This window comes from Acipenser ruthenus, chromosome 50 (genome assembly GCF_902713425.1).
Source record: "Acipenser ruthenus chromosome 50, fAciRut3.2 maternal haplotype, whole genome shotgun sequence".
Classification (NCBI taxonomy): Eukaryota; Metazoa; Chordata; class Actinopteri; order Acipenseriformes; family Acipenseridae; genus Acipenser; species Acipenser ruthenus.
The window spans coordinates 1,931,428-1,947,925 of record NC_081238.1 but is presented as its reverse complement, the minus strand read 5'-3'; the positions used below and the strand labels follow the sequence as shown (position 1 = coordinate 1,947,925).

The following is a 16,498-nucleotide window of genomic DNA, read 5'->3' as shown; positions in this document are numbered from 1 at the left end:
ATAAAAGAGTAGTTTTAACCGCTATTAAAACCAGCCCCAGTGTCCTGCCTTTTCAGCAACTCCCTGGAGGCGAGGCAGGTAACCCGGCACGCACTTGGGAGAGAGTGTAGAAATGCAAAACTAGACTCGCCCAAATAATTGCCATAGGCAAAACTAGATTAGCACAGCATCGATTTTGAAGCGTTGGACGAAACTATACTCGCTGAAAACTGTTGCAAAAATGGGTTTGGCCCAGTCATTTTTTTCAAGTTCTGAGCCAATATAGATTCGCCCGATTGGATGTGGGCAAGTGCCGAAAAAAAAGTGGTAACTTCGGCATTCGCCCAGAAGCCCGGGCAAAATTAGATTGGCCCGGGCAAAACTAGACTCGTCAGACCACCGGGTTGTGCCCTTAACATAAATAATAAAAGCTCCCTCTTTATTTCGCTATTTGAATTACACATAAATAGTGAAGACACTGAAATAGCGTAAGACCCTTATACTGTAAATGTGTAAAGTATAGACTTGTGAAAAATCATATTATATGTAATGTACGTCAATACACACAAAAATAAGTTGTTTCACAATTAGTAATAATTAAAACGGAACAAACTGAACAATAAAACAAAAACACACCTACAAAATAGGTTAAATATGGTAAAGCGATTTCCATTTTGGCCCAAACATTTGATTACAAACGTGCTAGGCACACTATCCCTTTCTGTAAGAAGTACTGAGGACCATTCAGAAGGGCTGTCATTATAATTCATCTCATTTGACGTTTATTTTTCAGGGGCTCCCCTTTCGAGGATGTGACTGGGGTTCTGCATTGGAACACCTTGTGAATTATATAACAGGTTTCGCCTCTTTCAGTTAGGCTGTAATTGGGTTAGCCGGGGGCGGTATAATTAAATTCAGTTTAAGTTGCCAATGTGTTGCTCCACCTCCTATTTAAATGTGATAAAATAAGTTTTCAGATCTGCAAATCTGACTTCATGTACAGTATATGACATTTCCCAATAATATAATTACATTGCCAATATAGGAGTCTATGGTAACACTGGTATCGTTTATTTGTACATCGGCTGCTGTCAAAAGCACATTGATATAAAAGTTTAAACAGAACAAACACTGAACACAAATAAGTATCCTGCTGGTCATTCCCAGCACGAGTAGCAGTTGTGATTTTCTTTCTTTCGTTCTGTCCTTCTCTCTCTCTCTCTCTCTCTCTCTTTTTATATGTGCAGCCATCACTAAATTAGCAATCATTTAATCCGTTTGGGATTCTCACGGGATGTAGTCTGGCATCGGGTTTCGAAATAAACACAAAACAATACATTTATTTTTAAATCATAAAAATACAACAATAAACTATTATTTTCCAAATCATACAATACATTCCCCAGCAGGGCTCTGCCCAGCCACATATCCACACGCAGGTTCTGCCCTGCTACAGGCTATATTGCAAAAAACATGAAATACAAGTCTAGGGAGGTTATTGTAAGATTATTCAATGCACTCGTTATACCTCACCTAGAATACTGTGTGCAGTTCTGGTCACCTCACTACAGAAAATACATCATTGCAATTGAGAACATACAGAGAAGGGCAGCTAGGCTGATCCCAGGATTTAATGACAGGAGCTGTGAGGACAGGTTAAAATAATGAAATCTCTTCAGCCTGGAAAAAAGAAGGGAAAGAAAGGATTGATTGAAGTCTTTAAAGTCAGAAATGGTCTAGATAAAGTTAACTCAGGACATGACTTCAAATTCAGCACAGAGAGAAGAACAAGAATGCATAAATGGAAGCCGAGTGAAAGTAATAATAAAGCTCCTCTGATCAGTGATTTTGTTCTGGATTATAACATTGATATTCTCTCCTTAGCTGAAACTTATTCGTCTTTAAAGCCAGGAAATACTTCTGCTGGGGTGCTATTAGCTGCTTGCCTTGCAGACATCAAGTGTCAGATACCTCAAAACTTTATGTTGAATTCTGATAAAACAGGTTTTACTAGTGGGCTCTCAGAACCAGCTGAAAATATGTCGGCTTTTTGGTTAGACTTTAGCAGTCTCTCAGAACTCAAATCAGAAATGAAAATTTAGGGGAGCATCTTTGACCCTGATCTATCATTCGAGACTAGTATTAGGAAAGTTACTAAAGTATACTTTTATCATTTGAGAACTACAGCTAAACTTAGACATCATTTCTGTATCTGACGCTGAAAGACTAATGCATGCCTTTGTTTCATCTAGAATTGATTATTGTAATGCACTTTTCTCTGGTATCCCAAAACATGTAGTGTCTCACTTACAGCTCATTCAGAACACTGCCACTAGAATTCTGACTAAAACCAGAAAAAAGTGAACATATTACTGTTTAAAATTGATTTTAAGATCGAGCTGTTAACTGGGGAATAGATATTCCTGGTATTTTAGATCCCATTAATTTTCCCAGTACAAGGATGGAAATAAGACTCCCATTGCATCTCTGTTTGAGCCGCTCGTGGTTTCACTAGGAGTTTAAGAGCTTGAGGTTGTTACCTATACACTGTAGCTAGTCAAGGTTGTATTAAAACCTGAAATTGGTGAAACTGCTTTGCAATAGGAGTCTTATTCCTATCCCTGCAGTAGATCATCCCTTTTGATTGAGGCTTCAGTCTTAACCCCTTACTTTTAAGAAGGCTTGAGGGTTACGTTACACTTAAGTCTAATGTTTAAAAAATCCTTCTAAAATTCTCATCCTTACACCTTATTAGGTCAATACAATCAATAAAATGTGCTTATTATAAAAGAAATGATAGATTTACAAAATTTAGCAAAATATAATCCAATGTATGAGATACAGCGACACATTTCAATGACTTCACACCAAGCTGGCATTTGCCAGATCTTCAGCATTGAGACCCGACACTGCTTCACTCAATACAACCACACATATAGGACTCGGCCCAGATTGCCTGCCCAAGATCCATCTTTTAGGCTCCTGCTTGATTGGACAAATGTTAAAAGTACAAATCCCCCCTACATAAGAACAAGATTAATCCAGGAAAGCAAGTCACACTACACACGATAATTTAAAACACTCCCAGTGTCTGGAAAACACAAATTTTACAACATTAAAACAAGTACTTGCTTCCCATTGGTAATACATTAGCCAAGGCGGCTATATGGTCCAGTGGTTAAAGAAACGGGCTTGCAACCAGGAGGTCCCCGGTTCAAATCCCACCTCAGCCACTGACTCACTGTGTGACCCTGAGCAAGTCACTTAACCTCCTTGTGCTCCGTCTTTCAGGTGAGATGTAATTGTAAGTGACTCTGCAGCTGCTGCATAGTTCACACACCCTAGTCTCTGTAAGTCACCTTGGTTAAAGGAGTCTACTAAATAAACAAATAACTTAAAAATGGATCAGAGATTTCTTTTAACCGGATTGGTCAATATGAGGTCCCTAATCTCTGGTAAAGGATCTTGACTATTATATTTCAAGGTATGTTTAGTCTCTGCCAAGTCAAATCAGCTGGAAAATATGCAAATAAAGTATTCCTTTATGTATTTTACCTTCCTTTATGTATTTTACCTGTTCCAGCACACACCCTCTAAATACTGTCTGCTTCCTCTCTGTCCTATATCCTCAAACTAAAATGTAATGGAAAAAAATGAATACTGTTTGCACTCAGCAGCAATAATTCAGTAATCACAACAACTAGTCTCCAGTTTGAAGTTGTAGAAATCAAACTGCATGCAGATCACTTACTTTCAGCAACTTTATTTTAGCATCTAACAGGAAGCTTTGAAGAAACCAAACAAGTTACTGAACAAACAGCATGAGCTGCAGTTAGACATGTAGGCAATTTTTTTTTCACTTTTGCCAATAAAATTTTATTACCCAACAGTAACAAACACAAAACACCTACACTCAAACCTTCAATAAAAAAAACAAAGAAAAGTTCAGTACTTGTATTTTTAAAGAGGTAGATAAAACCAAAAAGTATCCAAACCATGTTCAATTTGTGTATGAGGTACCTGAACTGAAAAGCTCCATGCAAGTAGATTCCCTCCCCCACCCCACCCTTTAATTATTATTAATGCTATTGGAAATACCCACAACATGACATCATCCACCGCTGGGATACTGAAACCTGAAGGCTACCAGACCACAGAGCAAAGTGCATTACTCATGGAATATTGAGGAACACATTTGTATTCATTAGTAACAGAAACTAGTGCTGCATAAAAAAACACTCGACTACTTTTTGTTATGTCTTTGACTTAGGCATTTAACAGCACAAGGCAGGCCTCACCAGACAGTACAGCCATCTGCTTTGGAGTCCTTAATGTAGGACTCCTGAAGTGGCTAAAAATGACTGTGACAAGTGCAGACTCCTTCCTGTGCTTGGTGGTGTGCAAACACTGAACACACTTTCTTGTGGCTTTGATCTCGGAAGGCTTCCCTTACATTATGATACCTGACAAACAGAAGCAAGCACAGACCCCACATATCCACAGCTTGTGACAAAGAAAGCCCTTCGCAAGTTTCAAACCAGACAAGCGCTGCCCTAGATGTTAAAATGCCTGCATGTATTTACATCTGAAAATTGTACACTTTAAAAGAAAAACAGCAATCGCAAAATGTAACCTGAAAACATTTTATTTATCAAAAAGGCACACACATTTCAGGTTTGTTTATTTTAAAAAAAAAAGTTAAATAAAACCAGATACAACTCACTTTTATTCTATATCCTTTGTTTAAAAAAGGAGCTTTCTAAAAATGGCAACGTGGGGGATATTACAGTACAAATCAAAACAGCAGTATGCATTAAGAATACAAGCAGAATTTGATATTTACACACCTCATTTTTCAACCAGCCACCCTCTCAAAAACACAAAGCACCTCCCCCACTACAGTATATAGTTTAAATAAATTTAAAAAACCCACACACAACTCAAATGATATATTTATGCATGTTTTGGGTTATTGTCAGTCTCAATATCCCAAAACAGATTTACAAATCACATACCCCAGTTAAAGGGTACATGAGGACCTTTTTATTTCATTATGTTACGTGTTCCCATGTGTTGCTAAAACTGTTTACGTAAGGTTTGTGTATCGTTTTAACTTTTTTTTCCACATTGACCACTTTAAAATTGCATTCCCTGCATCAAGATGGCTTCCCATGTACCTCTTGGAACTACATTTCCCATCATCCTCCTGCTCACATATGTAACAGATGGATTTACCACTGAGTAGGAGGCTGTGTGGTCCAGTGGTTAAAGAAAAGGGCTTGTAACCAGGAGGTCCCCGGTTCAAATCCCACCTGTGAGACCCTGAGCAAGTCACTTAAGCTCCTTGTGCTCCGTCTTTCGGGCGAGACGTAATTGTAAGTGACTCTGCAGCTGATGCATAGTTCACACACCCTAGTCTCCAAGTCTCCTTGGATAAAGGCGTCTGCTAAATAAAGAAATAATGATGGGAAATGTAGTTCTGAGAGGTCCATGCGGGTACATGGGAAGCCATCTTGAGGCAGGTAATGCAAAAAATAATTTAAACACACACCTTACGTAAACAGTTAAGTAGCAACACATGGGAACATGTAACAATAAAATAAAAAGATCCTTATGTACCCTTTAAAAAACAACTCTCCAGTAACAGATTTACACTACAAGAAAATGCAAGCTAACTTTCCTGTGTTAAAGGCAACAGAACCCCAGCCGCAGCCCAACGTTTGTGCTGTACTTTTTAGGAGAGGCACAGGAAGTGGGGCTGTATTACCTGTAACACCAACAGGAAGTAAACAAATAAAATCAACTTCTCTTGAGTTAAACTGAAAATATTTTGAGCAAAAACAAGGAGAGATTTTTTCTAAGCCCGTTGACATCACAGAGATGAAATCATTTTTAGGGTGTCAGTATCTCAAAGCATCATCATTACAGGGAGCAGTAAATGGTTTGGCTGTGCCTTCACAGGCATGTTTGACCAAGTGTGTAACATTAATGAGGTAAAGAAACAGGTCTTCTACATCTGAGTGTTACGAGTTCTGGGTGAATATTGATCCCTATAAAGCCACTGGGAAGCTTATGGAATATACACAATACCGGATTTGTGTTTTGTAGTCATATAGAAGGCACATGCAGGCCTGCCTGGTCTATTTGACTTTTTAAAAGAAAAAAAAAAAAAAAAAACACAGCAGACAATGCTCACAACCTTTACTTACTACATTAAGTGATTTTTTTTTTAATGAATGTTTAACACACAGCTTTGGGTTCAAGCTATAGCAAGTGCAGCCTGGTTTGAACTTCAAAAAGTGTTTATATGAAAATAAAATTGGGGGAAAAATTTCAGTCTGGTAAAGTTATTGCAGAACTACAAAAAAATGGTGTTGCTGTGGCGATAGCACCCCTGCAGGGCACTTCCTCCTGCTGTACCAGTGCTGCACCCCTAGAGGGCACTCACACATATTCCTTGGTGGTGCTGGGAGGTCCGGATTTGGTTCTGGGGTACTTGCGCGCACCTCCGGTCCTTCGGGGGCAGGAGCAGGCGAGCAAAGAACCCCCCAGGATGACCAGGAAGGATCCAGCCCAGGCAATGAAGATAGCAGAGCCAAACTCATACCTGGAGAGAGGGAAAGGGTCAGTTTAAAAGGACGGACATTTCTGCTAAAAGTCTCTCGATGCTGATCAATTGGGGATGGACCATTCAGTGAATCAAAACTCAACTCAAAACTCATTTCAACATTGAAAAGTGGAAAGGATCTCTAAATCTCCCCTATCCTGTAAAACATCAACTTTTCACTACTTTTGACCTGCTGTAACTAGCACCACTCTCCCCTCAGCAAGGTTAATGTCTTGTAGAGAACCAGCAAGTTCCTCTTACTAGGAACATGAAGAGATCTTTCACACCACCAACCAGGAGTCCTTATCACCCCGCGATACAAGATTGTGAATCAAAAGTCATTGCAACAAGATGCCTTCTAGTGGAAGCACCGATGCAAAGGTTAATTCTGGCAATCTGGATGTGGACACGTACTTGGTGTTGACGGGAGTGAAGGGGTTGTAGAAATCCTTAATGATCCGGTTTGCAAACCAGGCGCATGCAATCAACGCTGCCAGCCCTGAAAACACACAGACACACCATGAGCTCCTGGGAAACATAGGATCCACATTACAAGCAAAGAAATTCAAGAAAAAAAAACACAAAACACTTCCATACACACACACAGAGACAGAGAGAGACAGAGAGAGAGACAGAGAGAGAGAGAGAGAGAGACAGAGAGAGAGAGAGAGAGAGAGAGAGAGAGACAGAGAGAGAGACAGAGAGAGAGACAGAGAGAGAGAGACAGAGAGAGAGACAGAGAGAGAGAGACAGAGAGAGAGACAGAGACAGAGAGAGACAGAGACAGAGACAGAGACAGAGACAGAGACAGAGACAGAGACAGAGACAGAGACATTCATATATAAAGGAAAATGAGACATTTAGCAAGAGCAACTTTTGAAATATAATTGGGACACAAACAAACACAGTAAAACCTGTAATACCAGAGAATATAATTTTATTGTATTGGCACTGTACTCTAGGTCGTGTTCTGAATAGATTAATAAAAAACACACCTGGTTTCAAGCAGTAAATCATGGTAATAAAATCAAGCCTGAAGATGAACTTCCCTCCAGGACAAGAGATTCCTCCCACTCCCTGCTCTGCTCTATATAGTTATTGGCCTGGCTTTTGAAAAGGGCTCGGAAGGCTCTGCACAGGGTTAGAAAAACACACCAGCCCTGCATCCTGTCCTGGGTTTCCAAACTGCCATCAAGCAAGTATATGATTGAAATGATTGTGCAGCCAGGAGATAGAGCAACACTTGAAACATATTGTTCCTTTCTTATAGCAGCATGATCAGCAGTCCTAATAATCACACTACAGACACAGGAAAGACTTATTCCAGTGCAATCAGTCCAGAGCTGATTTAGCAGGGGCCTGATCGTTCAAACTCCTGACACTTGGTTAATTCAATAATATACTTTAAAACAAGGGGAGTTCTGAAACCCAGGACTACGTGCAGGACATGCGACAGTTTCTAACTCTGCTCCTACACCATTCCACCAATTGTCAAGGAGGTCATGCAGATATATTTAGAAGAAAAGGTTTCAAACCAACAGCTGGAGGAGATGTACAGAGCAAAGTATCCCTAAAAGTTAAAATATCAAACTACGTTTAAAGTCTGTACAGCTTTTCAGTGCAGATCAGCTTGAGAATCTAGTGCTTATAAAAACAAGAAATGCTTTTGGTATTGCTTTAAAAATCAACCCTTACGTAGGGCAACTCAAAAACGTTACTGTGTGTTTGAAGTTATTGCACACAGAGGAAAGTGTTAGCCAGAACTTGAGCTTGAGTTTAATGTCCTCAACACAGAGCAGAACTAGACTAATTGCTAAAGGGTGCGACACTAGCGGACGCGTTTCCGCCAGTTCCACCCACACCGCTGAAGGCCTGCTGGACTCACCCCCGATGAGGAAGACGATCCCCCCGACCATGGCGATGCGAGCCTTGCGCACCTTGTCGTCTCCTCCGCAGTTGGTACATTTCATGCCCATGGTGCTGACGCCCATGCCGATCACAGAGACGATGATGCTGACAATCATGAGGGCTCGTGTGGCCTGGAGCGCCGCTGAGGAGAGAGGAGAGGGTCGCTAAATACCGACTGCCAATGACAGTAAACAGGTTACACTACAGACACCCATTAGTGGAGGGTTAGAAACTCACACTGTCCCGGAGATAGATTTAGAGCAATCTAGCCAATATGGAATAGCATGTATGTTTCACATCCCCGCCCACGCCATGCAAGACAAATGCATTCTACCAAAAGTGCATTTGATTTGAAGCGGCACATGAACCTCCACTCGCAATGGCACTTGCATTTCTTAATTCTGCTTCACCAGGGTCACAGGCAGGAACACACAAACATGCAAGTCATTAAAAAGCTTTAGACAAAATGGCATAAATAAAAGGGCTTGTCTTTCATATTGGGGGGGGGGGGAATGCAAGACCTATGAAATGCAAGTTAAACTTCTGAAATGATTGCGTTTGCTCTGTGTACTTTAAAATGACCAGGAGCTATCAGCCCCCTTTTAAATAAACGTTCCTCCCCTATAAGTGCAAGAGCAATCTCAATAGTAAACCTATAAAGACCATGGGGAGACGCAATGCTGTGGTAAGTACAGTCCATTTGAATTTACCAGGGGCACGAGCGTTCAAAATCCTGGTGCATACCTTGTCATTTAATAACAGTATCTTAAGGAGAGTCGGGTGCAGTATTGGTCACATTATGGGGTATTTTGTCTTTATGGCAATTGCTAGTGATTTTTACAAGTCCTGGGCTATCTTTCACCAGCTCCCTCTGTTCAGTACTATCTTGATCACCCGGTAATGCCCCATCGTTACACCCCTGTTAATATCCGTGCCTACCCAACACCCAGCCCTTTGTTAAACAGTTTCCCTTGTAAGGAGGAATCGCCCGAAGGCACAGGGAAGGCGATTTGCATTTCAAATGGTTCCCGTACAATTTTAAAGCCGGCTGCATTACATCAGCATTTCCTGTGAAGTGTTCAGTGTATCCACCATTTTAAAATGTGTGTGGCTTCGTGAGCAAAAATCTTTTATAATACACATGTTCTTTAAAGGCCAATGCACAGATCAATTTTATTATTATTATTTATTTCTTAGCAGACGCCCTTATCCAGGGCGACTTACAATTGTTACAAGATATCACCTTATTTTTACATACAATTACCCATTTATACAGTTGGGTTTTTACTGGAACAATCTAGGTAAAGTACCTTGCTCAAGGGTACAGCAGAAGTGTCCCCCACCTGGGATTGAACCCATGACCCTCCAGTCAAGAGTCCAGAGCCCTAACCACTACTCCACAATGCTGCCCATTTATTCACAATGTATCGATCTGACGTATTGATGCACTCCACTGTCAGGAGGACGATGGTAGAATTATTCATTTGATCTGGCGTGTGTTCAATTACACAGATTTGCTGTGCATTGGCCTTCAAGTCCTTATTTCTTATGCCAAACTCAAAAGCAGCACAGTCAAGGCAACGATGCAGAGAATCAAAACTACTATTGTAGAAGAGGAAATTAAAATCCTGGTGCAAACTAAAAAATTCAGATTGATGCACAGTCTACAGCACAGAAGGGCATCTCTTAAATTAAGTTTTCAAAATAGCTGAACAGCAGTCCACTTTAAGTCCATTCGCCTATTTTATGTTCTTATTACATCAAATAAATATGACCCCTCTAGACGAGAGGATTCATACACGGAGTTTGAAACACATTTGTCCAAACTACAACAGCTCTGCAGATTTCTAGGAAAAACAACCCAGCCAGTGACCACCCCCCTCCCACACTCAGACTCTCAAACACAAAGCGCTCTTTTTATGGGCGGGCAATGCGCAGCTACCGGTTAGCAGGTGTGGCACAGACCGGTTCAAACCTGAATTTCACTGCAATGTCACCACAGGAGATCAGTAGGATCAGGTTTCAATGCAGGGTGCAGGAGAAGGAATGTGCATAACAAGATCAGGAGATTACAGGTGCAGATCATTTCCTATAAATCGTAATGGGGTTCTCCTTTCATTTTAGTTTACAAGAAATAACTGGATTTTACAAAAGCTTTGGATATTTTAAACATACCAGGAAAATCCCCAATTTTACTTGTGGTAAGACACATGTATGTAAATGCTTACCAAAACGTAAGCATTTGGTGTACTGTAGAACACTGTTTAACACTTATTCAAATGACTAGAGGACCCCTCCAATTTCTTACCCCCGATATTAAAACATTAAGAAATTTAATTAGACCCATTTTCACCAGTTCATTCTTTTTTTAAACTGAAATTACTAGATAACTTCAGATACATTTAGGGGAAAAATGGTTTAGTTTGTACTGTAAAAAATTTTGTTCTGTGGCTCTCAGATCCCCAGTACAGCACTGAGTTCTCTATACTAGACTGTATTGAATTAGCTGGCTCTCAGATCCCCAGTACAGCACTGAGTTCTCTATACTAGACTGTATTGAATTAGCTGGCTCTCAGATCCCCAGTACAGCACTGAGTTCTCTCTACTAGGCTGTATTGAATTAGCTGGCTCTCAGATCCCCAGTACAACACTGAGTTCTCTATACAGATTTTAAAAAGCATCAAGACAAACAAGTTGTGATATTGGCTTATAAAAGCAATCTGCTTCCAGACAGAGATGTATTTGCCAGCTCATAAAGACAATGCTGTCTGCGACTGCCACAGCTACTTTATCAGAGGTTATCTGCTCCAGATAGTGTAGGTCACATTTACAGTATAATAATTCAATAACATAATCCAGCCTTATCACAGCACTAGATATACTGTGCAAACACAGATACCCCCTTATCTCACCAAGCGCTTGCAGAACAGTTAGACTCTCGCGACTGGGTGTTCTCAAATTTAAATTGCCCGTTTTCGATTTATCTTGGTGTTGTACCAACTTGGGACCAATACAGAAGGGTCAGGTATGATTAGGTTATGGAATCCCAATACTCAAAAGGTTCTTATCCAACTGCCTGACGGAAGAGATTAAAATGGGCCCTTTTAATGCAGTGCCACATGTATCTGGTGTTAAATATTTCATTCAAAAGCAGTCTGTTCATTTTATTATATTCAACGTTGGTCATGAACCTCATTGAATTCCAAGTTGCCATTACTGGACAGCTGCTGTGTCATGGCACCACCCTAGCACACAGCTCTACAGATCTGTCCCATATTAACTGACACTAACAGCTCGAGGCTTTACAGTCACACCCAAGTTGCGTTCTTTGTTTGACTAAGAGCATACAGGTCTAAAATCTAAAGCACTAGGCTATACAAACCAAAAGATCATTGTGCAAATTGGGGACACCTGTACAGACTTGTGGGAAGGAAAGAAGGAGGAAAAAAAAAAACAAACACACACCACGGTAAACTGAAACAATTTAAAAACACGTAGGGCAACATTTTAGCCAACTCTGACACATGATTAGCATTGATTTACAGAACCACACTGTATTTGTATTTAATAATAAAGCCCTCTATTTAAAATCAGAATTACAGTGTGGTAAAATAGATCCACACTTTCATAAAAAAAGTTGTCATATCTTCCTTAAGTCAGCTACAATAACATGTTTACTTTGAATTTCATTAAAAAAAAGTAAACAATACTAAAAGTAAATTAGCAAACTACTTATTTGCAAAGTTGAGGAGTTCGGCCGAGAAAGACCCATTGTTTATTTCCGGTTTTGTGCACGTATATTTGTTGTGGGGCTAGGTAGGTCAGCCACAGTCGATTAAGATCAGCCTTTAACATGCATTCTGTAGTGTAGAACTACATATGCTCGTTTTTTTTTTAATTTTTTATTTTTGCAACCCCCATAAGATAATGGAAATAAACATTGCCAGACATGTTTGAACAGAGAGTCCGTTCAGAGAAGGTTTGTGTTATTATACCACAGTACGGTTCAACACACTTCCTTCACAAAGTATTTAAATAACCGTCTCCTCCACTTTGGCCCACACAACCATTACGCTGTGAAACATTTGCTTTCACTCCTGTCTAATACTTTTGGGCTGAACCCAATTCAAACGTGCTGTGGCACGTTACTTTACTAAAAACAGGCATCCACGCATTGCCAAATATCAAGTTCGAAAGCAGACCTTGTTTGTAGTCCAGTTTGTTTACAAACATTTATTAACAGACTTTTCCGTTATCAACGGCATGCACGAGCTCTTAATTACAATGTACATGTGCATTTTGTCTCGTGCTGTGGGTGCGAGCTAAAATTTGCCTTAATTACCTATTCTGCTTAACCGACAAATATCAAAATGCACCCAACGCAAAATTACCTTTACAGCTCCCATCCCCCCGCTTTACAGCCAATTGCATTTAAAAAAAAGAACACCTCAGGGCGATTAGTCACAGTGAATTCGGATCGGGAAAGGGCAAACGAAATGACCCGCGTTGCGCAGCCAACTCTGGTGAGCACAGTCACTAATTTAGCAATGATTCGCCATTAATACATAACCAGGTAGCTTAATTATAAACGGTGCCCGTGGAAAGGGAAGGAAAAAAACAGGTGTGTAATTTATATCATATTATAAATTCAATTTTATAGTGGTGCCCTTATTTTAAAAGAATTTAAACCATTTCGTTTTAAACTGCATGCCATTTTGTAGAAGGGCGTGGCGCTGTGCCATTAAACGGGAAAATGGACGAGTCAACAGGTGAGGTCACAGCCCCCCCCTCCCCCGCCCGTTTGAAAAAGGTACCCATTGTTAATATAAATATTAACCATGTAGCAGTGCGGCATTTTAACAAATCCTCTCCAATTACACATTACAAAATAAATGGGAACACAAAAGAGTTAATCGGCTTTCAAAAACAGGAGATGAAGAAAGACCGGACCTTGATAAGGAAATAACATACCATGCGTGCCAAGAAATATTCTTAGCAGGCTGTTGGAAACACAGCACCGGTAGTTACATTTTTTTTGTTACCAGGGAAAAAACTAAACAAGAAAACATCCGACGCTTCTATTATATTAAGTTTGTACACCTGTGTTGGCATTTTATAGGCTACTTGACCAGAATTCATTCAATCCGTACAATTAACCGTGGGCCTAATGTCAACCTGAAATTCGACAGTGTAAACCCAAAATGTGCAGTTAACAGGCTTTGAACACTTAATTTGGTTTTATTCATTTGTTATATACCCTTCACCTCCAACATCCGAGTAGTTGGATGATAAAGGCTAGCAACTTTGTCACCTCCTAAATCAGTACATGTTTTACTCCAAAAAGGCGGTGCTTACATCATGTGCCTCCCCCGCGTCACCTGTGCAATAGTTTTGTTCTCGAAAACACATTTATACACCAGTTGTTTATTTAGACATTTATTTTAAGATTATAACTACAAAATAAAACTGTACTAAGCAGCACCATTTTATACATTGTCTAAATTTCAAAACAGGTACAAACGAAAACCAAGTAGCATTCAAACAACGCGATATCTGTACCCGTTCCAGGTAACCCAGCATAGTCTTACTGAATACTATAGAACGCCCTTGAGAACAAGGCTGACCTCCCCCCCCCCGCCCACAAAAAAAAGTGAGAAATCTATAATAGAAAAACGATGATTTTTAAAATCGTGGTCTACACATTTGCAATGCATTTCAGATGTATTTGTTTTTCAGAGAAGAGTACTTACAGTCCAGCTGGAGAATGGAGTCGTACACTTTGCATTGAATCTGCCCCGTGCTCTGAAACGCACACGACATCCACAGCCCCTGGTACATGGCGATGGCGGTTATAATATTATCCCCTACATAAGCCGACATTTTCCACTGAGGCAAAATCGTGCCGACTATGAGTCCGATCCAGCCGATGACAGCCAGAAAAAACCCTAAGATCTGCAAACCCGAGTTAGCCATCTTGAATGAAGCGCGGACAAACAACCAAAAAGCAAAAAAAAGAGAAATAGGCTCTTTTCTTAAAAGCCCTTAAAGTAAAATAAGTTGTTTTATTTCTATCGACAAAGACTTCTTCCTGTAAGAAGTCCTTTTTCTTCTTCAGTAGCTTTGTGTTGTCGGTCCGCACCTGTTGTCAGGTAAATCGTTTAGAAACTTTGTCGAGGAACGCTTCCCTCTTAGTTTACTACAGTGGTTAAAAATACAACCCTTTGTTCTGGTTAGGCTTCCTTTTTGTCTGTAGCGCGTAAAATAGACCAGTCTCTCTGACACGCATCCACTTTTAAACTGCGGTGCTTTCTACACCTGTCTGCTGAACCACACCCTGCATGTATTAATGATGCGCCGGGGACGCGGGTTTATTCTGAAGCGCGTACGGGGGCGCGCACGGGAGTTTCACCGGAGTTTCATGACGTCATCATCTCTCCTTGCTCAGTTTTGGGAATGGATGGGGGGGAGGGGAGGGGAGGGGAGGTGAGGTATCACCTTATCGATATTAAAAGCGACGCACCTTCAGTTTTGCAATGCACGTGATAAATATGTACCGTTTTTTTTTTTGTCATTGCCCAAAGTAAACATTAAGAATCCATAGAGGACACTTCAAGAAAAAAATAAATAAAAAAAACGACAAAAACATTGCCAAATCTTAACCACAATTCTTCCCCTAAGGCAGATTCTCACACTGACAATAACACATATTCTCCCAAGGCAGAGGACAGCCATGACCATAATACATTTGTAAACATAACTATTAATTATTCCATACCTGTATATAATTATATACTGTCTATATAATATTACTGTTTAAATGAATGACTTCTTCTGTTAACTCCATTCATGGAGTAAATAATAGCAAAACAGTGTAACATTGTGAAAATGTAGGATGAAATTAATCTCTGATTAATACTCAAAATAAGAATATTCTGTAGAAAACCCTGACATACTCTATTGCTAGCCTAAATTAAGGAAAACATGAAAACGATACCTTCCTTATAAATGCTTTATTAAATAAAGGAGAAGCTCTGATAACGGAGATGTTACAAAATAAAGCTTAAAAATAAGATTACTTAATTCATGCTGTAAAAACACGTTTTGTTAAAATAGCAAGTCAAACTTAAGTTAAATGTGCAAGTGATGTAAGTCGGCCATTTTATCTTGAGTTTTGTTGTTATTTTTCTAAGGAGCACCTCTTACAAAGGCGTTCTAAGTCGAAAAGTTTGTAAGTTAATGAACAACTTCCTTCAAATCAGTGGCTTCTTTCAACAGTCAAAAGTCAAAATACCCCCGCCTCCAAATCAATTGGAGAAATGTCATTGAAACAAAACCCCGCCTCCTTTCCATAGTAAACCAATCAGATTGGAGATGTGATATCTCAGAACAAAATTCATCCTAAATAACTGAACTTAGCTTAACAAAACGAAAGAACCAGAAACTACAGCGAGGTACCGTTACCATTGAATAAACCATAAGGAACAATATGCTGTGCTATTTGAGTGTGGAGATGAACTGTTTTTATTAGACTAGATTTCACTTGATTTACGCTTTAGTTGTTTAAATACCCATTCGCAGCCTTGACTTGTGCCTTGCTGATACAAATTGAATACTGCCATAACTATACAAAATAAACCTTCCTATTTGAGTCTGAGCACTCTTTCTAAACAGCCAGTTTGCACAGTATTTGTATATTGCCAGTTTGCACATTGTGAATGCTGCTAATTTGCACAGTAATTTTAATATGTATTGCTTGTTTGAATAACTGCCAAACTTTCTTTGACCCTTGTCATTAAATAAAAGCTATCGACACTTTGAATAATCGTGTCTCTATGCCTGGTACTTAACTTGTGACCAACTCTGGGTTACATAAATGATAGACTATAAAAACATGTCTTCAGCCTGGTTTTAAAAGCTGTCACAGTTGGCGCCTCCCTTACAGAGGCTGGTAATTCGTTCCACAGTTTAGGAGCCCTGTAGCCAAATACCATGTGTGCTCTTAAT

The 16,498-nt window shown here is 39.8% G+C and overlaps 1 protein-coding gene across 1 annotated transcript; it reads right to left on the bottom strand.

Annotated features, from left to right (window-relative positions):
* Positions 1 to 4,608: 4,608 nt before the first annotated feature.
* LOC131721965 (claudin-7-B-like) lies at positions 4,609 to 14,853 on the bottom strand. Its single transcript, XM_059015397.1, has 4 exons — positions 14,245 to 14,853; positions 8,472 to 8,636; positions 7,001 to 7,085; positions 4,609 to 6,586 (listed from the first exon to the last, which is right to left on the bottom strand). The coding sequence occupies exons 1-4, from the start codon at positions 14,465 to 14,467 to the stop codon at positions 6,424 to 6,426; spliced, it is 636 nt and encodes a 211-aa protein (XP_058871380.1). The 5' UTR covers positions 14,468 to 14,853; the 3' UTR covers positions 4,609 to 6,423.
* Positions 14,854 to 16,498: the final 1,645 nt, after the last annotated feature.